The 26,484-nt window shown below is 40.3% G+C and overlaps 1 protein-coding gene across 6 annotated transcripts; it reads right to left on the bottom strand.

The window, feature by feature from the left end:
* Positions 1–880: 880 nt before the first annotated feature.
* Positions 881–26,091, bottom strand: LOC122557749 (D(4) dopamine receptor-like). 6 transcript variants are annotated; one of them, XR_006313928.1, is made up of 4 exons: positions 25,124–26,090; positions 21,529–22,103; positions 2,315–2,391; positions 1,536–1,622 (listed from the first exon to the last, which is right to left on the bottom strand). XR_006313928.1 is itself a non-coding variant. In XM_043705704.1 (3 exons), the coding sequence occupies exons 1-3, from the start codon at positions 25,300–25,302 to the stop codon at positions 1,420–1,422; spliced, it is 957 nt and encodes a 318-aa protein (XP_043561639.1). In that variant the 5' UTR covers positions 25,303–26,091; the 3' UTR covers positions 881–1,419. The 6 variants fall into 6 exon arrangements, 3 of the variants coding, with proteins under 3 accessions (XP_043561639.1, XP_043561641.1, XP_043561640.1); XR_006313927.1 differs by lacking the exon at positions 2,315–2,391 and adding an exon at positions 3,511–3,742 and having other exon boundaries at positions 1,563–1,622; positions 25,124–26,091; XR_006313929.1 differs by lacking the exon at positions 2,315–2,391 and adding an exon at positions 3,511–3,690 and having other exon boundaries at positions 1,564–1,622.
* Positions 26,092–26,484: the final 393 nt, after the last annotated feature.

The raw sequence follows: 26,484 nt of genomic DNA, 5'->3' as shown, positions 1-26,484 counted from the left end.
TTACAACTTGATAGTAGCTCTGGACAAATGAAACACAGACTGTGTAGGAGCTGTCAGTGATCACAGATGCTTGATGATTATCAAGAAAGTTAGAGTCCATCCAAAAATTAAAAGTCAAATTTGAGACTGTCAATCAAAATAGCCATTTCATAGCTTTCACTGTATTTTGTATGGCGTTTATTTAAATTTACAAAGTGAATTACTTTACATGTGGTTAACAAAGTAAAATTGAACTCTAACATTTCAATTGGAGTGTGTAATGTTAACGTGACCATCTGTGTCAACAACACTTGTCAGGCCCATCAGTCATATCACATTGTAGTGAGGGATAGTCAGTCATATATTACTGATGTGATGGATTGTGATACATATCACACTGTCATGAGGGACAATCAATCATATCACACTATTCTGAGGGACAATAGGTCATATTACACTGTAGTGAAGGATGATCACTCATGTCAAATACAGTAAGGATGACCTATCATGTCATACAGTAATGCAGTGGCAAACTCATTATGTGAAAAGTTTTTTTGCAACATCTGTTAAGTTCCAAATGGCCTAGAAAATCCAGCTGAACTAAAACCCAAACACTGGCAGCAACACCTTGATTTCATTGGGTGAGTGTTATAAACACTTGTTCATCCTTTTGTCTGAATACTATGAAAACCATCAAACCTTTTAGGTGAGCTGTAACTCAGTGAATGGGCATCTTGCCTCTCATTCAGAAGGTTGTGGTTTCAAGTCAGTCCAAAGACTTGGGTCCTATAATCCAGGAATTCCCAAGGTTGTACTGAGGAGTGCTACACTGTTGGAGACAGTGTTGAGGGAGGGTTGCATTTCAGAGATGGCAGTACTATGGAGTACTGCCCTGCCAGTGGTGCTGTCTTTCAGGTGAGACAACAAACTGAGTTTCTGTCAGTGCTTTCAGGTGGACGCAAAAGAGCCCATGGCTACTGTTGAAGAGTCAATACTTCTTCCACAACTACCAGCTTTAAAACAGATTATCTTGTGATAATAACAGTACTGTTTGTAGGCGCTTGCTGTGTGCTCAGAGAATGCCACATGTCCTACATTTGAACAGTGAAGACTTTTCAAAAGCACTTTGTTATGAACAGCTTTCGGGCATCCTGAGATTAAAAAAGGTGCTACATAAATACAACTTCTTGCAAATTAGCACATTTTAAAAAGACCTTGAATTCCACTTAGTTTCCTGCATGGATTGCATGCAAGTGTTGGTCATTGTGCCTGTTGGGACTGATTTGTTTTCCTTCTGTTAATCTCCAAATGTGGAGATTCCTGACAGTTATGGTTAGTAGAAGATTGAATGTCACAGCAGGAAACCATTTTAATCATCTATATAAAACAAGCTACCAACACTATTTTATATATAAATCACTTCAATAGTAGAATTTCATGTCAGCAACAGGGGTGCAGAACCTTTCTGAAGAAGTTCCTGAATTCCATGTTGAAGATAGTGTAAATGATTGGATTAACAGCACTGTTGACATATCCGAGCCACGTTACGAAGTTGAGAAGATGAGGTGAAATGTGGCAGGTCTCACAAGTTGCTCTTGTTATATGGACCACAAAAAACGGAGTCCAACAAAAGAGAAAAGCACCTGAAATGAGAAGGAGAATCACTGAAGACAAGGAAAGAAACGTGTCTGTTGGAATTGTCTTTTTGGAGTGTGGGAAGATCACCCTTGTCATTGCTAACCGTAAATTAAGCATGTGATTTGCAAAGACAGCAATATCTGATTAGGATAATTCTTCCCAATGTGGGTGTTGGGACCGCAATTGAGGTTGCAAGCTAATATTTGGGGTTTGTGAATTCTGAGGTAGCAATGACTGTTCCCGTATCATGCTCACAGGTCTTTTCCTTCTGCTGTCCCCACACACTGAGGGGTCACAACAATTTGAGCCTCACAATGTGACTGCAGTGGGAAAAAGTTTGGGAAACACTGGATTAGGGATCAATCAATAGATGTTTGTGCTGCGTATTGTCTCTGTTATTATACTAAATTGTAAATGTTTCCCGTTATATTCATGAAGAGGCTGAAAGTTAGAACAACTCAGATTAAGTCTCTAAAGGAATTTGTGGAACTCCATTCTGATCCTCACATTTCACAGACTTGTCAATCTTATTTGAATCAGTGGGTGATTTTATTGGAACTCGCTATCTGTGAGTATGATGGAAGTGGAGAAGATTAATGATTTCATAAGTAAATTGGATAGGCACCGCAAGAAAATAAATCTGGACAATTATGCAGTAGAGTAGAGGGCCCTAATGGAATAATGGTCATGTCCCTACCTCTGGGCTCTTGAGTCCTGGGTTCAAGTTCAGAGTTGTGTAATTCTGCAACATTCACAGAATTATGTTTTCTACATCTAAGTATAAATACATATCAAGAAAGGGAAGAGAAACAATTGAGCCCTGTAGAACATGCTAATAAAATCACAAAATCACCCCTAAATCATTCTACTTTCCTTGCTGTCACAAGAGTTTTGGATTCAACTTAATGTTTTTTTAAAAGTCATTTGTGGGATGTGGGTGTCACTGGCTGGCCAATATTTCTTGCCCGTCCCTAGTTGCCCTTGAGAAGGTGGTGGTGAGCTGCTGCCTTGAACCGCTGCAGCCCACCATTGGTTCTTGGATTACATAAATTTTGAACTTTCTGATTAATCTGTCACATGGAACCTTATTATCAAAAACTCAGCTTAAAATCTGTGTTGACTGCATTAAATATCATTACCCTCAACATTCCTTAAAAAGTTAATTCCTCAAAAAAATTCAGTGACAGTTAGATTCAAAGTTACCTTAACAAATCTACACTGATTATTCTGGATTAACCCATGCCCTCCAAATGACAATTTATACACTCAGAATTTTTTCAACTAATTTGCCTGACAATGGGGTTAGGCTGATTGGTCTCTAATCATACCTCTATCATTACCCTCCCTTTTAAAGCAACATGCTCCAATTATCAAGCACCACAGCTGTGTGAAAATCCTGCAGCCAGGGATCTTGAGCAGTTCCCTGCTATTTTTAGGTGTTTGATATTCCAAGATTTGTGACCTTGTGTAATCAAGCGAATTTGCAGGAAAACACATTTAATATCAAAACGTTTTCTGAGGACACTCCAAAAATTCATAATTTTAATTTTTCATTCTGAAAAATTGACAGAGTGTATTGACATGATCTCAACACGCACAAACATAGAAACTTGAATTACAGAAAGAACTATTCAGTCCATTGTGGTTCTGCCGAATATCTCACAGATATCCAGTTAATTCCATTAAACTACAGTTCTTTCCCTGTAAAGCAGGATGCTTCCCTTGCAAGAATTTGTCCTATTCCTTTTTGAAAGTTATATTGAATCTTCAGCATCCTTCTATGCAGTAGCATTCAGGATCACAACAGGAAAACTTTCCTTATCACCTACCAAGTGTTAGTTGCTAACATTTGGAGAATGTGTGATTCATGATCAAACTGTGAGACATTCGCACCTTCTCAATTTCAGACAGGTTGCAACAGTATGTCTGCTCAGTACATTTCCATCGGTAAATTCAGTTTACCAAATCCAGGCTGGTTTTATGTCACTGAATAGGGATCAATCCTCATACAGTTGATGAAATGAACAAATAGCAGATTCAGGGGAAACTCTGGTCCAGTTTCTGCTTCTCATCCTTTAAACGAAAAGGTTTTAAAGAGGTGTAGTGAGACTCACATCAATTAGAGCTGAGAAAGTGAAAAGACGACATTAATATCAAGGTGGAGAATCTTTTGAGGGAGCACCTTCTGGCCTATTGGACTGAATACTGAATTCAACAATTTTAGACCATAATTTAATTTTGTGTTCTTTTGATGGTTCACTTTATTCTACTTCTTAATCTCCTTACTTTGTATTCAATCAGTGACTATCTTGCCTGTCATACCTCCATACAAGCATCACGCATCCTTTGTTTCTTGTCTTGCCCCATTACCACTCATTCAGTTTGTATGGTGGTCATAGGCAAGAAGGAAAGTGGAGTGAAGGGAAATGGGATCGGAAATCTCTCATCTTCTTTCAGCTGCTAGGGTTCCTGAGACCTGGAAAAATCAACTCCCTCAGATTCAGTTTAAAAAACAGAGATCAAATATGAACATTGAACATGAAGCCTCGTTAACATATTTATAAGAACAATCTACCTCCGGCATAGGCTTGTTGTCTATTCCTTCCCCCTTCTACTTGTAATGTCCCATGAAACTAATGTCCCACAGGATCCAAATGACCCTTTTTGAGGGAGTAAAATTATTTCCAATCAACCTAGATTTATTAAATATAAACTAATTTTACAATTCATTTTTCAGGGGAAAATATTGGGTTCAATTCTAAAATCAGAATGCTTCAATACGACATCTCTCTGAATTACAAATTTGAAATTGCATAGCACAGCAAGGACGCTATTTGGTCCACTGTGCCTGTATTGACTCTTTGTAGGAGCTATTCATTGAGCCCTGCTTGCATGTACTTTACCCCACAGTCCAACAAGTTCATGTTAATTTTTCCTCTATTGCTCTTTCAGGCAGCACATTTCAGATTGTAACAAATTGTTATGTGAAAATGTTTCTTTATGTTCCTCCAGATACTTTGCCAATCATTTTGTATTTATATATTCTGGTTATTGATCCTCCTGCTACTGGGAACAATTTTTCCCTCTTTATTTTATCAAAGTCCTTCCTTATTTTGAAGGCATCCTTTAAATCTCCCATTAATCTTTCCTGTTATCAAGAAAACAATCCTAAGTTCTCCACATAAACCAAGTCCACCCTTCCAAGATCCATTCCAAAGCCATTGATATCCTTCCTAAAGTGTAACCTTAGAATTGAACACAATACTCCAACTGAGGCTTCCTTACTTTTGTACTCAATGCATAGGCTTAGAAAGTCAACAAGTTCAACAGCTTTTTATAAAAGTATGTACATTCATCCTAAGCTTCTCTGTTCCTCCGCCCACTTTAACATGTTGCCATTAGTTTATATTCCACCTCCTCATCCTTCTTTCCAAAAGGTGTCACTTCAAACATCTCTATTTCACCTGAGATATATCTACCAGTTTCACCAATCTACCTAACGCACTGAAGCCTCTAAATATCTTCCTCTGTTTTGGACATTTCTGGCTTCTGAGTTCAAACTTTGAACTTATGTTCTGTTTACCCAAGTTCAGGTTATCATTCTATAATCAAACAATAGTGTTCCAATACTAATCCCTGTCAAATGCCACTGTATATTTCCTTTAAGTCTGAACTACGATTGTTCACCACTATTTTCTTCTTTCTGTCTCAGACAATTTTGTATCCACATTGCCAGTGTCTCTTCAATCCCAAAGATCTTAACTTTGTTAACACATCTATTATATCGTATTTTGTCAAACACCATTTGAAAATCCATATGCAGAACATCACACACACTAAACAAAAAAACTCAAGTGTGGATACTAGAAATCTGAAACAAAAACAAAAATTGCTTGCAAAACTCAGCAGGTCTAACAGCATCTGTGGAAAGAAAGCAAAGTTAACATTTGGATCCAGTGACCATCCTTCAGAACCCAACTACACTATCCTCATGCACTGTCCCTTTATGCTATCAAAAGGTTCAATCAAGTCAATCAGGCATGACTTTTCATTACTGACTATCATCTATTAATCCTGTAATCTTTAACTCCTAATCAGTACTTCAATAGGGAACATAATATTCTAAATTAACCCTGCTCTTCCTACCATTGTCAACATGAATCTGGAGTGCTAGATTAACTCATAAATGAGAGGATGGGGAAGCAAAGTTAAGGAAAATCAGCCAAAATCTTCTTGAGTGGTGATGCAGATTTCTTCTAATTGTGATAAAATGAATGAGGAACAAATCTATCCTAAGATTTTACCTAATATTGGCAATCGTCATCTTTGCAAATGTTGGGGTTTACCAAAATGTCATGGCATTTTTGTAAACCAATATTAATGGAATGATTTATTTTAAGTTTGATGTCCATGGATTAGAAGCTATTACAATGTATGAAGAGGGATTGATACAAAATTGTAGGGATTACTGGACAAATAATACTACATGAGAGGTTTTAAATGCCATTTATAAAATAAATGGTACAAGTAGAAAACTTAATGCAAAGTAAGTGATATTAAGTCACTCTGGCCTCTATGTAAAAAAAAAAATCCTACTAAATATTAAATATACAAAGTGTCATGGAGTACATTTCTAGCTCCAACATTTTCTGTGTTGGAATCCCAGTGTCAGCCACTGAGTGTGTGAAAAACAATATTAGACCTTTGACTTCCAGTAGCTCAGCTCAGTTTTGTAAAGAGGAGAAGAACCTGATTGAATTTTTGAAGAGATTACAAAACTAACAGACAGGAAAATATCTATGTATATTATTTATATCAACTTCCAGAATGTATTTGATAATATTCCTCCTAAAACTGAGTTAGTTAAGTTTGTTGCTCGAGGAAGTGAAAGCGAATTATTGGCTTGGTTAAGAAACTTGACTGTGTGACACAAGGCAGAGAGCAGGTAGTCCAATTGGCAGGATGTGACTGTGGGTGTTCTGCAAAGATCTGTGCTGGTGATTTCAATATTCATCTAGATAATGGAATAGAAAGCCACATATGCAAGCAATGGAGATGGAAGTGTAAAATTCCAAAGAGATATTGATAAAGTGATTGGAGAAATGGATTTTAATATAGGCAAATGTGAGTTCATTCACTTTAGACTTCAAGAAGGACAAAGCAGGCTACTTGCTAAATAGTGAAAAGCTAGAAACAGAGTAGTTCCTAAGAGACTCTGGAGTCCAGGTACATTATATCAAAATGCTGGCCTTTATATCTAGAGGACCAGAAAATCAGGAATACGGGTTATGCTACAGTTATACAAAGCCCTGGTTAGAATCCATTTGGATTACTGTGAACAATTCTGGGCATCACACTCAGGACTATATTAACCTTGGATGGAATGCAATGTAGATTTATCAGAGCATCAGCTGCACTCCAAGAAATAAATTAAGAAGAGATTATACAAATAGGTAAATATTCCCCAGATTTTAGAAATTTAATGGTTGATATAATCAAGATTTTCATTATTTTCAAGATATTGAGGGGCTCTGATACAATAGATAAATCAAGGGACTGTTTCCACTGATTGGAGTGTCAAAGACTATAAACTTGGAGTCATGGACTCACTATGCTACAAAGAAGGCTATTTGGTCCACTGAGTACATGTGAGCACAATCCAATGCCCCAGTCTATTCCTAAATATTGGTAAAAACAATGACTGCAGATGCTGGAAACCAGATTCTGGATCAGTGGTGCTGGAAGAGCACAGCAGTTCAGGCAGCATCCGACGAGCAGCGAAATCGACGTTTCGGGCAAAAGCCCTTCATCAGGAATAAAGCTATCTAATCAATGAGTTCAAAGATGTTATTACATGACTGGAGCAAATGGGATGTGAACCCAAGCCTCCTGGTCTAGAGATAGGGACACTACCACTGCACTACTTGAGCCCCATTCCATGCTATCCCTGAAGCCTGCTAATTTATTTCTCTCAGGTACCTATACAATTTTCATTGGAAATTGTTGATCGCCTCCAACAATTCTGTGGGCAGCAAGTTTCAGATACATCGCCTAAAAATCATCTAAAATTAGAAACAATTCTACAGACACAGTAGTTGAAGTTTGGGACTCTTACGTGAACGACAAATGATGCTAGTTCAATGTTAAATTTATTACAAGATTGATTGATTTTTGCGATTCAAAGGTATTAAAAGATATTGAGGCAAATGTGGATTTTGAGAGTTAGGTACAGACGGATCTCAGACTGGAGTCCCAGATGAAGCACACAAACACACGTTGACTCATGCAAAGCTTACACAACGTAATGGTCTATAAAGTGAAGCCGAGTAGATTTGCTGACAGCAATGCATCCCTCCCCTGTGAGCTTATTGCGGTTTATGCTCATTTTGGACCGAAAGTCAGTGAAATTATATTACCTGCCCCGAAACCCTTGAGTCTACCTGTACCCACTGTCACTGCTGCAGACGTCAGATCGGCCTTTTTGTGAGTGAACCCACGGAGAGTGACTGGCTTGATGGGAGTCCCTGACCATGCACTCAGATCCTTCCCGGATGTTAGTAATAACACACATCAGATCCAGCCTTCCAGATTGCCTTCGTCCACCACTATTCATCTCCTATCGCAACAGGATCCCTGGAACATCTGAATAACAAGGACACCTACATCAGGTTCCTACTTATTGACTTTAGCTCTGACTTCAACAGCATAATTCCAACTAAACTCATCTCCAAACTCCAAGACCTAGGACTCCACTCCCCCCCTCTACAACTGGATCCTCAACTTCCTGACTCACAGACTGCAATCAGTAAGGACCGGTGACAACACCTCCTCCTCAACATTGGTGTTTCTAATTACTCAGCCTCTTACTATACACTTTATATACTCACAACTGTGTGACCAAATTCTACTCAAACTCCACTTACAAATTTGCTGATGACACCACTGTAGTGGATCGAATCTTAAACAAAGACGAGATAAAGTTCAGGAAAGAGATTCACAACTTAGTGGTATGATGTAGAGACAACAATCTGTCCCTCAATGTCAGCAGAATGAAGGAACTGGTCATCGATTGCAGAAAGCGGTGTGGAGGACACACCGCTGTCTGTATCAGTGGTGCTGATGTAGAGATAATCAAGAGCTTCATGTTCCTAGGAATAAATATCACCAACAATCTGTCCTGGTCCAGTCACATTGACGATACAGTCAAAAAGCACATCAACTCCTCTACTTCCTCAGAAGGCTAAGAAAATTTGGCATGTTCACAATGACTATGACTAATTTTTATATTTGCACCATAGAAAGCATCTTATCTGGATGTGTTACAACTTGATATTGCAACTGCCGTGCCCAAGAATGCAAGAAAATTACAGAGAGTTATGAACGCAGTCCAGTCCATCATGAAAGCCAGCCTTCCTTCCATCGACTCCATCTGTACTTCTTGCTGCTTTGGGAAAGCTGCCAACATAATCAAAGATCCGTCCCACCCCGGTTACATACTCTCTTCCACCTTCTTCCATTGGGCAGAAAATATAAAAGTTTGAAAATGCGTACTAACAGATTCAAGAACAGCTTCTTCTTTGCTGTCATCAGATTTTTGAATGGCCCTCTCATTTATTAAAATTGATCTTTCTCTGCAGCTGTAACACTATATTCTGCATTCTGTTCCATTACCCTTATATACATATGTAAGATATGATTTGTTTGGATAACACACAAAACAATACTTTTCACTGTATCTTGGTACTTGACAATAATCAATCAAATCCAATTTTATAAAAATGTAAGGACAATCCTGGAAGATTGAATAGCCTTCTCCTTTTCCAGTGTTGCTGGATTGATCGACTGACTAAATACCTAATTTCTAAAACAATTCATGTTGCTGCAGAATTTCACAGGTAAGTGAACCAAAGCAAAGCTGAGAAGTGAATGTGGGAGACATGATCACAATATAACACAGTTTGAGTTAATGATTCAGAATTACAGATAATACAATGACCAAGCTAATGGATTAGTGAAAACAGCCAACTCTGTGGGAACAGCAAAGCAATGAAAGGAGATAAAACAATACAAAATATTTTCAGACAAATATACTAATGTTAAAAAGGGAGATCAATAGAGTTCAAGTGTAATATCTGAACAAACTAACCATGTCTGAAATACAATTTATAAGCAAAAAGATACCCTCACTCCCTTTGATAGCCTATTCAATCTAATCCCACTCTCCTCCTAATTTCCAAGTCCTTTAACATCCCATCCAGTCTATTACTACATTTCCCATGTCCTCTAGCATTTAATAGCCCACATTGTTGATTAATTAACTTCCCTGTCACCCCTGTCCCTCTTCAGTGAATTTCTCTTTCTAATAACAACCTACAATGAAACCCCTTTTAACATTCCCTCAGAAAATAAAGTTACAGGAACAATATCATCGTACCTTAAAATGTGTTCTGAAACAGGTAACTAGGGAAATTAAAATAAGTCATTTCAATAAAAAGCTAGTATCAGTGATGGTGACTGTGGAAATATTGCATTTTATTAAAAAAAACTCAACTGGTTCATGAGAGTTCTTTACAGAAGGAATTATGTCAACCTTAACCTGGTCTGGCCTACACGTGACTCCAGATACTCAACAATGTGGTTGACTCTTAATTGTACTTTGATCTGGTCGAGGAAACCACTTAGTTGTATTCAGAAAGGTGGCTCACCATCACCTCTCCAAGAGTAAATACAAATGAACAATGATTTCTGGTTTTACTGATACCCATAGTCTGTAAATGCTTGGGGGCAAGGGGGGGATCATACCTGCTTACTTGGACCTGGACCTGATTATGCTCCCGTGTAACAATCAGAGAGTGACAATGTGGATGCAATTTTTGCTAACGTGCCATTTTTCTCCTTCATAATTTCTCTCTGTGATGTGAGCATTGCTGGCTGGACCAGTATTTAAGGCACACTCCTAATTTCTCCTAAATTTCTGGATGTAGGTTTGCTCGCTGAGCCGGAAAGTTAATTTTCAGATGTTTCGTCACCATACTAGGTAACATCTTCAGTGAGCCTCCAGATGAAGCCCTGGTGTTAGATCCTGCTTTCTATTGATATGTTGGGTTTCCTTTGATTGGTGATGTTATTTCCTGTTGTGACATCATTTCCTATGGTGATGACATTTCCTGTTCTTTTTCTCAGTGGGTGGTAAATAAGATCCAAGTCAATGTGTTTGTTGATACAGTTCTGGTTAGAATGCCATGCTTCTAGGAATTCTCGTGCGTGTCTCTGTTTGGCTTGTCCTAGGATGGATGTGTTGTCCCAGTCGAAGTGGTGTCCTTCCTCATCCGTATGTAAGGATACTAGTGAGAGTGGGTTTTTTTTTGTGGCTAGTTGACAAGCAAAAGCATACAGACAACAGCAAAACTAATGTAATTTACAAAGTACCTTGTAAGAAGTGTAACAAATACTACATTGGACAAATAGGCAGAAACTACATGAACATCAACTAGGATCCCATTTATCACCCCCTGAAAAAAAGAACAGGAAATCACCATAGGAAATGATGTCACCATAGGAAATGACATAACCAGCCCAAGGAAACCCAACATATAAATAGAAAGCGGGCTACACCACCAGTGCTTCATCCAGAGGCTCACTGAATATGTTACCTCGTATGGTGACGAAATGTCTGAAAATAAACTTTCCAGCTCAGCGAGAAAACCTACATCCAGAACTTCAGCCTGAGCTACAAATCTTCTCAAAACTCACAGCGGTGGTGAGCTGCCTTTTGAACTATTGCACCCATGACATTTAGGTACGTGACTAGGAAGGGAGGTCCAACAATAGTGAAGGAGCGACGATATTGTTCCAAATCAGGATGGTGTGCAATCTGGAGTGGACATTAGAGTCAGTAATATGATACTCACTATATACCAGTAGTTTTGATAACTTATTAAACTCTCAGAGGTAGATTTCTATCACTGATACCTAGACAGTGATCTGGTTGACATCTCATCCAAAAAACAATAGTTAAAAAAGTTTTAATTGAACATCTTACTCTATGCATTTCCTTGATACGACAGTTGTTCCGCTGATAGATCTTATTGTAATCTTTTCAGAAAGCTGTTTACAGGGCCAGTGGTTAGCACTGCTGCCTCACAGCACCAGGGACCCAGGTTTGATTCCAGCCTTAGGCGAATGTCTGTGTGGAGTTTGCACATTCTTCCCGTATCTGTCTGGGTTGGCTCCAGTTTCGTCCCATAGTCCAAAGATATGCAGGTCAGGTGAATTAGCCAGGCTAAATTGCCTATAGTGTTAGGTGCATTAGTCAGAAGGAAATGGGTCTGGGTGGGTTACTCTTCGGAGGGTCGGTGTGGATTTGTTGGCCCGAAGGGCCTGTTCCACACTGTAGGGAATTTAATCTATATGTCAAAGTGAGAGGGTCCTTGAGACAATTCACTCTAATTGTGCATTTGGTGTCACAACCCAAATCTAATCAACATTATACTACCTGACGATTTGCCATGAATCATAGAAACCGTACAGTGTGGAAGCAGGCCATTCAGCCGATCAAGTCCACACCAGGTTTTCAAAAAGCATCCCACCAGACCCACACCACCCCTGTAACCCTGTATTTCCTTTGGCTAATCCACCTAGCCTGCATATCTTTGGACAGTGAGAGGAAACTAGAGCACCTGGAGGAAACCCGAATGGGGAGAATATGCAAACTCCGCACAGATAGTCGCCTAAAAGTGGAACTGAATCCAGGTCCCTGGCGCTGTGAGGCAGCAGTGCTAACCACTGAGTCACTGTGCCACTCATGCACAGACAAGAATCCAAACTGCTCTTACACCTACTTGCCTTTTCACAGTTGGTCTCTGGAGATCGGTCTCTGACAGACTCAGTGCAACAAACATGTAATAAATAATGTAATTGTTCGTTGTTCATACCATTACAAAAACTGAATTGTTAAAGGGGGTTAGCAAGGATTTGATCTTAATTTAGCATTATGCTGGCGGAGATAAGCTGCTGCATTGTCCTTTGGAAGCTAAATATGGAATAATGTGTGATGTTCAGGAATTCTACACTCATGAGCCACACAAAATGCTATACTTTATCGCAGAACCATTCGTTTATGTTACAAATTTGAATGCCCTCCAGAATGACAAACAAGCTAACATTCTGTTTTACAACTTTCAATCATTAATACCCTGTAGTTTTGTGTTTAGAAAGCTGGTTAATGAGATTAACCCAGCTCAAGCTAATGCTGCCTGATATCTTGAGAAAGATCACCTCATGTGACAGTGACAAACAGTCATGTGATTTATTTTTGGTAAACTCCTGGTCTCATTGATTTAATTTGAACAGCACACCAGGGAGTCAGTCCTTATCTTCTCCTTCCATTACGCTGCTGGACTCAGCCAGCTTGTCCCATGACAATGAAGCAGATTTCCCCAGTTTGCAGTAAAGAACCATTCCCCAGTTGTTCTGCAATATCTGCTAATACCTGAGCTACAGCAACCTCAATCACAGCCAGAATGCATCAATGTTTGTCGGTTCAACATGTTCTGTGGGAGGAATGGGTGAATTTATTGGCTGGGTGGAATGGTTTGTTTCAACTTTCTTATCAAGGAGCTAAGTATAGAAATAACGATATCCAAATGTAAAACAAGCAAAAGGAGAGATTGCTGGAAAAGCTCAGCAGGTCTGGCAGCATCTGTGACGATAAATCCAGAGTTAACTTTCATTTCTTGCCACATGCTGCCAGACCTACTGCACTTTTCCAGCAATCTCTATTTTTGTTGCTGATTTACAGCATCCATAGTTCTTTCGATTTTTAATATACAAATGTGACCCTCTCCCAATGATTTTCAAATCACTTTCCTGTCTGTAACTAAGACTGCCTAATTCCACCTCTGAAACCACCTGACTCAGCACATCTGTTGCTGAAACTCTTCGTTCACCTAACTCTCAGTCATCCAAAGCTCTGTGCTCTAATTCACACCGACCTTCATTTACCCATTACCTGCTTACTGAACTACATTGGCAACATCTTAATTTCAAAATTCTCATGCATGTTTTTAATCCTTCCACAGTCTCACTCCTCCCTACCTCCCTATCTCTGTAATCTTCCTAGGCCCAACACCTGTGTCCTCTTCCGGGTTGCCTCATGCCCATTCCCGATTTTATTAGCTCTATCATTTGCAGACTCCGGAATTCCGGAATTCCTACTCTCTCTCTGTCACTCTGTCCTTCTTTAAGACTCTTCTTAATTTGATGAAGTTTTTCACTAATATCTCCTTCCTTGGTGATAATTTTTGTTGATGACACTCCTGCAAAATTCCGAGAAATAGTTTAGTGTATTAAAGGCACTATGACAATGCCAGTGGTTGGTGTGATCTGTTCTTGCTATTTTTCTACAGGATGGGGAATCTGCGCTGGCTGTCAGCTATATCCTTTGGAGTTCCTCCTCCAGCATGTTCACAATTGGGAATTTCACCCGGTGAGCAGGGTTGGGAGTAAGTGAAGCAAATACCATTCAATGCTTCATGGGCAATGATGTTCTAACACTGCAGCACTCATAGATAACATAGAAACATAGAAAAACAGGAGCAGAAGTGGTTCTTTCCATAAGACCATAAGATTTAGGAGCTGAATTCATCCATTCAGCTCGGGTCTGATAGGTTTCTCAACCTCATTCTTCTGCCTTCTCCCTGTAACCCTTGATTCCCTGACTAATCAAGAACCAACATATCTCTGTCTTAAATATACTCAATGACTTGGCCTCCATAGCCTTCTGCAGCGATACATTCCACATATTACCTACCTTTGGCTGAAGAAATTCCTCCCAATCTCAGTTCTCTTTACTCTGGAGCTGTGACCTCATCTCTCTTATTAGTTGCAACATCTTCTCCATGTCCACTGTCTGTAGACCTCTCAATATTCTGTAAAGCCTTTTAAGACTGCTCATCATTCATTATGATGATGGCTGATAATCCAACTCAATAGCCTGTTCTTGCTTTTTCCCCATATCCTTTGATCCCTTTAGCCCAAGTGCTATATTCAATCCTTCTTGAAATTATACAATGTTTTGGCCTTGATTTCTTTCTGGGGTAGCAAAGTCCACAGACTCACCGCTCTCTGGGTGAAGAAAATTCTCATCTCAGTCCTAAATGGTTTAGACTGTGACCCCTGTTTGTAGACTGACCCCGACATCAGTGACATCCTTCCTGCATCTACCCCCTGTTTCATTCTGTTGGAGTTTTATAGGTATCTATGAGATCCCTACCCCCACATTCTTCTAAATTCCAGCAAATATAATCCCAAATGATTCAAACTCTCCTCACACCACAGTCCTGCCAACCCAGGAATCAGCCTGGTAAACACTCACCGCATACCCTCTATAGCATTCTTCCTCAGATGAGGACACCAAAGCTGCACACAGAATTCCAGATGGTCTCAACAAAGGCCTGTAAAATTTGAGCATGACATCTGTGTTCCTGTACTTGAATCCTCTTGCAATGAAGATCCACATAACATTTGCTTTCTGTGCTGTCTGCTGCACCTGCATGCTTACCTTCAGTGACTGGTGTACAAAGACACCTAGATCTCTTGCACATTCCCTTCTCTCCAATTATAGCCATTCAAATAATCATCTGCATTTCTGTTTTGGCTACCACTTTTGTTTCCTGCCTGTCAACCAGTTTTCCATCGATCTCAATCCCAGGTGCTTTCATTTTACATACTTATCTCTTATAAGGGACTTTGTTGAAAGCCTCCTGGAAGTCCAAGTAAACCACATCCACTTACTCCCTCTCCTCAACTCTACTAGTTACATTCTTGAAGAATTCCAGCAGATTTGCCAAGCATGATTTCTCTTTTATAAATCTATGACGACCCTGTCTGACCTTGCCACTGTTTCTAAGTGCTATTAAATCTTTTAAAATGGACTCTAGCATTTTTCTCACTAATGGCATCAGGATGACTGGTCTATAATTCTCAGTTTTCTCTCCAGCTCCCTTTTTAAATAGAAGGATTATATTAGCTACCCACCAGTCTATAAGAACTGTTGGAATATTGGGTGCAATTCTGATCTCCTTCCTATCAGAAAGATGTTGTGAAACTTGAAATGGTTCAGAAAAGATTTACAAGGATGTTGCCAGGGTTGGAGGATCTGAGCTGCAGGGAGAGGCTGAACAGGCTGGGGCTGTTTTCCCTGGAGCGTCGGAGGCTGAGGGGTGACTTTATAGAGGTTAACAAAATTATGAGGGGCATGGATAGGATAAATAGGCAAAGTCTTTTCCCTGGGGTCGGGGAGTCCAGAACTAGAGGGCATAGGTTTAGGGTGAGAGGGGAAAGATATAAAAGAGACCTAAGGGGCAACATTTTCACACAGAGGTTGGTACGTATATGAATTGCAACATTTAAGAGGCATTTGGATGGGTATATGAATCGGAAGGGTTTGGAGGGATATGGGCTGGGTGCTGGCAGGTGGGACTAGATTGGGTTGGGATATCTGGTCGGCATGGACGGGTTGGACCGAAGGGTCTGTTTCCATGCTGTACATCTCTGTGACTCTATGACTGTAACTGCTCCTATAGAATCTAGGAAGATGCTCACCAGTGTAACCACGTTTCTAGGGACACTTCCTTACATACTCTGGAAAATAAATTACCAGGACGTGGAGATTTATTAGCTTTCAATTCCATCGATTTTCCTACACCATTTCCCGAACAATGTTATTTCTTTCAGTTCCTCTGTCACACTAAACTCTGCGTTTCCCAATATTTCTGGTCTGTTATTTGTATTCTCCTTTGTGAACTCAGAACCAAACTGTGTATTTAGTTGGTCAACCACTTCTTTGACCTCTGTTATAAATTCCCCCATTTCTGATTGTAAGGGACCTACATTTATCTTCACCAATCCTTTTCTCTTCACATACCAACAGAAATTTTAAAATCAGTTTTTATGTTTCCCACAAGCTTACTCATGTCCTCCCATTCTTCGTCAATCTTTTTGTCCTCCTATGCTGAATTATAAACTGCTTCCACTTCTCAGATCAGGGTTTTTTTCTGACTAATTTGCATGCCTCTTCCTTGGATTTAATGCTATCTATAATTTCCCTTATAAGACGTAGTTTGGCTACTTCCTGGTTTTACTTTTGCACTAGACAGGAATTAAACCATTGTTGCAGTTTACCAATGTGCTCTTTGAACGTTTGCCCTTATCTTTTCACTGCCATCCCTTTAAGCAATGTTTCTTAATCTATCATAGCCAACTTGTTTCTCATACTATCATAGTTTGCTTTATTTAGTTTCAGGACCCTAGTCTCCGAATCAACTACGTGACTCTCCAACTTGATTCAAGATTCTTGAATATTATGGTCGCTCATCCCCAATGGGCCTTGCACAACTAGATTATCAATTAGACCTTTCTGATTATGCAACACCCAGGCTAGAGTGGCCTATTCTCCAGTTGGTTCTTCTATGTACTGATACTGAATGAACCTTCCTCTGCAGTAAAGAATTCCACAGATTATCTACCTCTGAATAAATTCATCTTCATCTCTGTTTTAAACGTCCAGCCACTTACTCTGAGATTTTGCTCTCTGGTCCGAGACTCTTCCACAAGGGGAAACAACCTCCTTGAATCTACCCTGTTAAGTCCCTAACAATCTTGATTTGGAGGAGCTGGTCTTGGCCTGGGGGTGTACAAAGTTAAAAATCACACAACACCAGGTTATAGTCCAACAGGTTTATTTGGAAGCACCAGCTTTCTGAGCGCTGCTCCTTCATCAGGTGGTTGTGGAGTATGAGATCGTTCGACCTTAAGGGCTGAAGGAGCAGTGCTCTGAAAGCTAGTGCTTCCAAATAAACCTGTTGGACTATAACCTGGTGTTGTGTGATTTTTAACCTAAGAATCTTGCATGTTTCAATAAGGTTGCCCCTCATTTTTCTAAATTCTAATGAGTACAGGCCAAACTTATTTAAATTCTCCTCATAGACAGTCCCTCGACACTCGGTATTAGCCTAGTGAACATTCTATGGCCCTGCTTCCAATGCCAGTGTATTTTTCTTTATATTAGAGCCCAAAACTGTTCACAGTTTTCCAGTTGTGATCTAGGAGTGGTCTAACTAAGCAGAACCTCCTGATTTATATTCTCCAATTTCTTTGAAAGAAAGGCCAACATTCCATTTGCTTTCCCTATTGCCCATTGAACTTGGATGCCAGCTTTTTGTGATTCTTGGTTGAGGGCTTCCAAATCTCTCTGTTCTATAAAATAAAATAAAGGACTGCAGATTCTGGAAATCTGAAACAAAAGCAGAACTTCCAGATCTGCTGAGGATTCTCCAACAACTTTTATTTCTAATTCCTTTGTTCTATAGCTTTCTGCAGTCTTTCTCCATTTAAATAATATTCTAGCTCCTTTATTCTTTCTGACAAAACAAAAACTCACATTATATTCCAACTGCCAAGTTTTTGTCTACTTGCTTAACTGTCTAAGGCCCTCTGCAGACTCTTTGTCTCATCCTCACCACTTAACTTTCCACCTATTTTTGCATCATTTGCAAACTTAGCTATAATACATTTACTTTCCTCATCGAAGTCACTCATACATATTGTAAATAATTGTGGTCCCTGCACTGGTACATGTGCACTCCACTAGTTACTGGTTGCCATTCTCAAAATGCCCTTCATCCCAAATCTCTGCCTTCTGTTCGATAGCGAATCCTCTATCCAAGCTAATATACAACCTCTAACACATAGACTCTTCTCTTATTAATCGACTTATGTATGGTACCTTCCCAAACACCTTCTGAAAATCCAAATATATTACATTCAATGCTGTCCCTTTATCTCACCTGCTTGTTATCTCAAAGAATTCTAGTAAATTTGTCAGGCATGATTTCCCTTTAATGAAGTGATGCTAACTCAACTTGATCATATCAGGTGAGAGTGTGGTGCTGGAAAAGCACAGCAGCATCCGAGGAGCAGGAAAATCGATGCCTCGGGCAAAAGCTCTTCTTGTATTTGTAAATACTCTGCTATTAGTAATGTTAAGCCAACTGGTCTGCAATTACCTATTTTTTGTCTCTGTCCCTTTTTAAGTAAAGATATTACGTTGGCACTTGACACTTTTGCAGAATCTAAGGATTCTTGCAAGATTACTGCCAGTGTATCCACTATCTCCTAAATATCTTAGGATGCATCCCTAGCAAATTTCAGCCTTATTAGTTTCCCTCGCACCTTCTTGTTGTGCTCCCTCAATACTACATTTTCACAGTGGATTTGATGGGTGAATTTTACACTCTGCTGTTTGAATGTAAAATCCATTGGGTGAACATCCCGTTGCCTGTTTTCCCATCCATGACCGCTACAAAAATCTACGTTGGGGTGTGGGGTGAGGATTTACAGGAGACGTGTCAGACAATTTTGGGCCGATTCAAATCATTAAGTGTCTAATACATTAAACGCCACTGCCAATATTTTATTGGCAGTGGGGGATGGCCCACACCTTGCGAGAAGCCTGACAGTTTTTGCTACGCATGCTGACATCAGACAGGATATACCAACCTCCTTTGAGGAGCCGCAAAGCCCATTGGAGTCATCCTTTTTTAATCTCCCTCTTTGGCTTCTTGAATCTAGCCTCTCAGCGCTTCCTCACTGAGACATCTGATTCCAGATATATCTGGGCTCCCAAGCACTGGGGACTATCTGTGGTCCCACTTGTGACCAGCCCTCCTGGTGGCAGTGTGGAACTACAGAGTGCTGGCCATCTGATTGGCCCAGTGCTTTCTGAGGCAGGACTGTTACCAAGTTGGCGCACAAGTCTCGCCTTAAAGCAATCTATGCTGCTCCCAGTGCAACATTGCAGCCATTGGGATGGTGGGCAGGATTCTCCCAAAATTCCAGCTGGGAGGGGGAGGGAAATGCATGCCCATTATGCAGCGCTGTCATAGGACATAAACTTGTGAGTTAAAGCTTCGCAACCTGCCTGACCAATATATGGGCACAACAGTCATAAACTACCGCATAGGGTTTGGATTGACGGTCCTGAGAAAATATGTCTCATTGTAATCAGCACTCAGTACGAAGACTGGTAACTCTGGACTTACATCCCAAATTGCTAACGGCTAGTCCTAATGCCCTCAACATGCTGCTGCTGAATAAGCATGTATTGTGTCTCCTGGGATTATTGCATCAGATACAAGATTAGTCTGGATGCTCAAACACTCACGTCACTGACTATCTACGACGTGTGGACTCTGTTCACTCCGGATTAAACCTGACATGTCACCTCATCGCCTTAAGCTATTCAGTAATAGAAATAAAATATTAAGCTCACCCCTCACTGAGGGACGGACCGGTTTGTCTACACCAAGTTAAGTTGCTATATTGGTAAAATATTAACTAAACACTGAAGCAGGAATTAATATATTAAAGCACTTACTTCCTTCAAGTTCACAGAAGACAGAAAGAAGGACAATGTTTTTTATCTCACTGAGAGGCATGAATCTTTGGAACTGTGTGCCTCAAAAGGTGGTGGAAACTTTGATTCTTTCAGAGTAAAGGTAGATAGATTCTTGAATAAGCAAAGGACAGAAGGTGTTCAGGGGTTGATGAGAACATGGTATAATGATCTTATTCAATGGTGAAGCAGGCTGGAAGACAGAGTGGCCTACTCTGGCTCTTAATTAATATGTACATACGTAATGTATAAGTAGGGTTTATCAGAAAACTGAGTGACCAAGTAACATGTCCAGTTATCACCTTCAGTTCATTTAAACACAAATGTTACTGTAAATGAAAAATCTGCCAATGAGATTCTAACTTTCAGCAGCTTCCTAAATGAGAGAAATCAGATGACAATATTAAAATCAAATGATACAAATATTGATATACTAGAACTATTACAATAGGTTTAATAAATTAATGGCTAAACTGTAGCAGATGTATTATGTCCAGCTCTGGGCACAACACTTTACACATGAAGTGGCCTTTGAAAGGCTCTGGAGGAGATTTACTGAAATGCTTCCGTGGATGAGGGACTTCAGTTATTCTGAAAGACGGGAGAAGACGGTGTTGTTCTCTTCAAAGCAGAGGGAGTGAAAGAGAAAATTAACAAAGCTGTTCAAAATCATGCAGGGCTTTGATAGGTCAAATAAGGATAAACTGTGACCAAAGGCAGGAGGGTCAGTAACTTGAGGGTACACATTTAAAATTATAGTCAAAAGAACCAAGGGGAGATAACAGGAATATTTTTCAGGCAGTAGCTTCTTGTGATCTAGATTGCACTGCCTGAAAAGTTGGTTCCATATTAACTTTCAAAAGGAACTTGAAGAAATAATCAAGGGTAAATTCTGCAGGGTTATGGAGGTAGAATTGGAGGGGTTGCAAGTTGGACTGACTGGATAGCTTCACCGAAGAGTCAGCATAGGTATGATGGGTTGAATGGCCTGCTTCTATGCAGGTGAGATTCTTAATTTAAAGCTTCATTGGAACCAACTGGAACTTCCAGTTGTTTTGAAGCAGGGCTGAATTTAAACAGAATCAATGGAACAAAACATGAATTGGTGACAGCGAGTTGAGAAGGTTTGTAGCTCAGGTTGAGGTTCTGGATGTAAGTTTGCTCACTGAGCTAGAAGGCTTGTTTTCAGACGTTTCATCACCATATCACCATCCGAGGTAACACCATCAGTGAGCCTCTGGTGAAGCGCTGGTGTTATGTCGCGCTTTCTATTCATGTGTTTAGGTTTCCATGGGTTGGTGATGTCATTTCCTGTGTTAGTGATATCATTTCCCATTCCTAGTTACCTAGTATGGTGACGAAATATCTGAAAATGAACCTTTCAGCTCAGCAAGCAAACTTACATTCATGAATTGGTGACAGAACCAGATACAACATACACAGTGCCTGACACTCACCTACAACAATGGGTAACACTTTCATTGCTTTGCGCTCTCTTCCATTAATCTTTGCACGCTTCCTCCTGTTCACTGGGCGCGAGCGAACGTACTTGACTTCTGAAAATGTTACAGTCTGAATGGACCGGTCCACAAACTGTCTTGATAAATCACAGTCTGACTTTGGAAAGAGATGCAGTTCTTCACGTTTGACTTGTGTCGGACTTCGGTCTATTAGCGGAGGAGGACTCTGCGGCTCAGTGGGGTCTCCATTAATTTTCCTGAAACCATGCAAGTTATGCCTTAGCTTGCGTTTCCGTGCTTCCTCCCACCGCCTGAGGCCCCGGAACATACCACAATACAAAAGCAGCATAATTGGGCAGGGGAGAAAGAAGGAGCAAACGGAAGAATAAATTATATAATTATTATCCTCCAATTGACAGACGGTCTGATCTCTGTCAGGAACATTGTTCAGGCCAAAGACAATTGGTGAGGCAACGGCAAATGCCAAGATCCAGGTCATGGAGATCAAGATGATCTGCCGGAGATCCACGTGTTTCCTGTTGTAATTCAGTGGGATCAACACAGCAATAAACCTGAGAGAGAGGAGAAACAGAAACAGTCCTGTTGAGTAAAGCTGGCGCTAAACAGGGTCCACATAAATACAGCATGAGATGAGGACATGAGAAAAAGGCAGTACATTAATCACAGATGACTTCAATCTTCATTTAGATTGCAAAAGTCAGATTGCCAGAGGAAACTATAAAGAAGAATTTATGGATTGTATATGGGACAATTTCCTCAAACTGTATCCAAACAGTTTAGGTCTGGTAATGTGTTATGAGGCAGGTTTAATAAATAATCTCAGAATAAAAGATTCCCCAGGAAAGATGGTAGAATTTAGCACTCAAATTGAGAGAGAATAACTTGGGCTTTGTAAGGATAATTACAAAGGAATGAGGTCAGAGTTTTCTGGAATGGACAGGGCAAGGGGTTTACCAGCAAAGTCTGTCAAGGAACAACAGCAGGTAGTCAACGAAATAGTTCATGGTTCACAGCAAAAATGCATTTCAGTGAACAGAAAGATTCTAGGAAGGGGATAAGCCAACCATAACTAATCAATGAAGTGAAAGAAAAATGTATACAATGGGCAAAGATTAGCGGTAAGATAGCGAGGGAAAAACTAACAAAAGTTGACCAAAAGAAAAAGAGAGAACAAACAAACTTTGAGGATAAACTTGCAAGTAACATCAAGACTGATAATTTCTTTGAATGCATATAAAGGAAAAAGAAAGGTCAAAATAAACATAGGCATCTCACAGAATGTGGCTAGGGAAATAATAATAGGGAACCAGGAAATGGAAGGGGTATTGAATAAATACTTTGGATCAATTTTCAAAGTAAAAACATGAATAGCATTCCAAAATTATTGAATAATCACTGGGCAAAAAGGGTTTAGAAAATAAATACAACCATAACTGGAGAAAGAGAGTATCATCTCAAAACAACAGAGATAAGGAGGAATTTGTTCTCTCAGAGGGTAGTGAATCTGTGGAACTCTTTATCAGACAGTGTTACAGAGGCTGGGTCATTGAGTATATTCAAGGCTGAGATAGACCGATTTCTATTCAATAAGGGAATCAAGGGCTTTGGGAAAAGGCAGGAATGGGGAATTGAGGCTTATCAGATTAGCAATGATCTCATTAAATGATGGAGCAGACAGAATGGCCTACTTCTATTCTTGTAACTTATGGAGTTATGCTCTGTTCCTCCTGTTGGTGGACTTTCTATATCTCTTTTCGTTTCCTAACTCTATACAGTCTTCTAGTTCCATCGAAGACTATAATACAATGCAGCCAATAGACTTTTCAGCGTGCTGTATTCTCAGCTGTGGGCTTTTCTGTGATTTTTAGTATTACTAGAGGTGTCCATGCTGAAGCCCAGTGACAGGATTGGTCTCAAAGTTCTTCACCCACTGCTCCCTCTTGTGGATGGGACTCCCTTCCAGCTTTCCGCATCTTCTGCAGTCAGATTGGTAGGTTAGCCTCATCCTTCATCTGTGGCACTTCACTGCTACTGGGCTTCTCATCAGCTGTTCCCTTGATGCTGGCCACTGTTTCTCTAGATCTGATGAACACTCACCATCGTGTCTGGGTTATTGATTGAAGGTGGGCCACACCCATGTTAGTGAACATCAGCAACCTTTTAAGTATACAAAGGAATGGTAGGAGAGGACATCACTAGAACCCTATACACCCGAGTTGCAGACCCATGTTATCTGATGTTATGGCATAACTCATTATGTGGTGGTGACTCAGCTGCCTCACGGCGCCTGGGAACCGGATTTGATTCCAGCCTTGGGTGACTGTGTGCTGTTTGTGTATTCTCCCTATGTCTGCTTGGGTTTTTTTTTTGTGCTTAGGTTTCCCCACAATCCAAAGATGTGCAGGTTGGGTGGATTGGCCATGCTAAATTGCCCGCGTTGTGCAAGCTAGGTGGGATAGCAATGGTAATGTGGGGAAGGGTCGGGATGGAAGGAATGCTCTTTGGAAGGTTGGTGCAGACTCAATGGGCTGAATGGCCTCTAGCTGCATGATAGGGATTTTATGATTCTATACTCAGTGCTAATATTAGTGTAAAGGTACACTTGATTCTTTACTCCACAGCCTGAATGTTGTCCAGATACTATTGCATGGACTGCTTTAGTATCTGAAGAGTGTGAAATGCTTCTGAATATTTTTAATTTCAATTGTGTCAGAGCCAGACATTTCACAGTGGCTCAGTGGTTCGCACTGCTGCCTCACAGTGGCAGGGACCCAGGGTTGATTCCAGCCTCAGGCAACTGTCTGTGTGGAGTTTGCACATTCTCCCTGTGTCTGTGTGGATTTCCTTCAGGTGCTTCAGTTTCTTCCCACAGTCCAAAGATGTGCAGGTTAGGTGAATCAGCCATGCTAAATTGCCCACAGTGTTCAGGGATGTGTAGGCTAGGTGCGTTCATTAGGGGAAATGTAGAGTAGTAGGGTCGGGGAATGGGTCTGGGTGGGTTACTCTTTGGAGGGTCTGTGTGGACTTGTTGGGCCAAATGGCCTGTTTCCATCCTGTAGGATTCTATGATTTGCAATTCAGCACTAATGACCTAAGGGCAGAAGAGTGGTGTGAGCTCATCCCTGACAAATTGTTATGTTTGGCAGGTTAGTTGCCAACTTTGACTGGACATATTGCTGGACGTTTCAGCACTTAGCTTCCCATTTTTAACCATCTAACCTGGTCTAACAGGCTACTGTCCCATCTCCAATATTTTTAAAGTGAATATATTTTAAAGAGCATGAAATGAAATAATTTTTCTTTTAATTCTGAATAAGTATTTTGTCCTCCTGAGATTTGACAACAATGTTGTCCTGAAGCTAAATCTTTGATTCCGAGACATCAAGGCACTCCTGGAGAGGTGACAACTTTGGAACCTCCAAGAAGTTATTTATCCTTCAGTGTGATTCTTCTGTCAATAGCTTGTCTGATCTCTGTCAGATCTGGATATTTTTGTGAGGCAAGCCATTGCTTTTTTCTAGTTCAAAGTCCATCTTAGGATACAATGATTTAAAATTTGGAAAGTACTTACCTGTCCACACTGATGGAACACAGATTGAAAATTGAAGCTGTGCACAGCATCACATCCACAGTCATTAGATAATCACAAAGACCTGGGCCAAGAGTCCAGACTCCACCCTGAAACTGAAAACAAAACTTCCTCACAACCGTACCATTGATACAATCATATCCAACCAAAGTAAATAACATTAAGGGAGATATACTTTATACAGCACAGCACATTTAACAATATACAATGTCCCAAGTATTTCACAGGAACAGACATGACACTGCAACAGACAAGAAGATATTAGGTATGACAAGCAACTGCTTATGAGGTTTTGCTAGTGTTTTAAAGGAGGGAAGCAAACTACAGAAATGGAGAGGTGTAGGGAGAGGATTTTAGAGCCTGAGCCTCAGACTACTAATCGTGGAGCAATTCGAATTAGGAGGAGTGCACAAGAGGTCTGAATTAAAGGAGCACCGAGACCAATGGGAGTATGCAAGGGGCCTTCATAGTGATTTAGATAAGAGGAGTGAATGGGCAATACATGGCAGATGCAGTAGAACATGGTTAAGTGTGAGGTTACACACTTTAGTGTGATAAACAGAAAGGCAGAGTATTATTTAAATGGAGATATATTAGGATAATGAAAATAGACAGGCAGGTGCAGCAAGCAGTTAGAAGGTAAATGGTATATGGCCCAGCATTGCAAGAGGATTTGAGTTCAGAAGTAAAGATGACTTACTTCGGTTATACAGGACCTTGGTGTGAGTACACCTGGAGCATTGCATGCAGTTTTGGTCTTCCAACCTAAGAAAGGTTACACTTGCCATAAAAGAAGTGCATCAGAGGCTGATATCAGAGAAGGTAGGACTGACATTGAGGAGCAGTTAGTTTGACTGAGCATGTACTCACCAGAGATTAGAAGAATGGGGGGAAATCCGATTGGAATGTATAAAATTCAAACAGAGCTCGACAGACGCAGGGAGGATGTTTTCCCCAGGTTGGGAACAGGGGTCACAGTTTCAGGATACAGAGTAGGCCATTTAAGACTGAGATGAAGATGTGTATTCACTCAAAAAGTAGTGAAACTGTGGAATTCTTTACCACAGAAAGCTGTGGAGGCCAAGTCATTCAATATATTCAAGAAAAAAAGGAGATACTTCTTAGCCATTAAAGTAATCAAGTGTATGGAGAGAAAGCAGGAGATGGTACTGAGGCAGAGGATCAGACATGATTGTATTGAATGGCAGAGAAGGCTCAAAAGGCAGAGTGGCCTACTCCTGTTCTTCATTTCTATGTTTATATCTTTGAGGATTGAGATCCGGAAGATAAGCCAGAAATAGTGAGGGGCAAAGATACCAAGGAATTTGAATGAGAATTCTAAT

This window comes from Chiloscyllium plagiosum, chromosome 16, assembly GCF_004010195.1.
Source record: "Chiloscyllium plagiosum isolate BGI_BamShark_2017 chromosome 16, ASM401019v2, whole genome shotgun sequence".
NCBI lineage: Eukaryota > Metazoa > Chordata > Chondrichthyes > Orectolobiformes > Hemiscylliidae > Chiloscyllium > Chiloscyllium plagiosum.
This window is presented reverse-complemented; position numbering and strand designations above follow the sequence as displayed.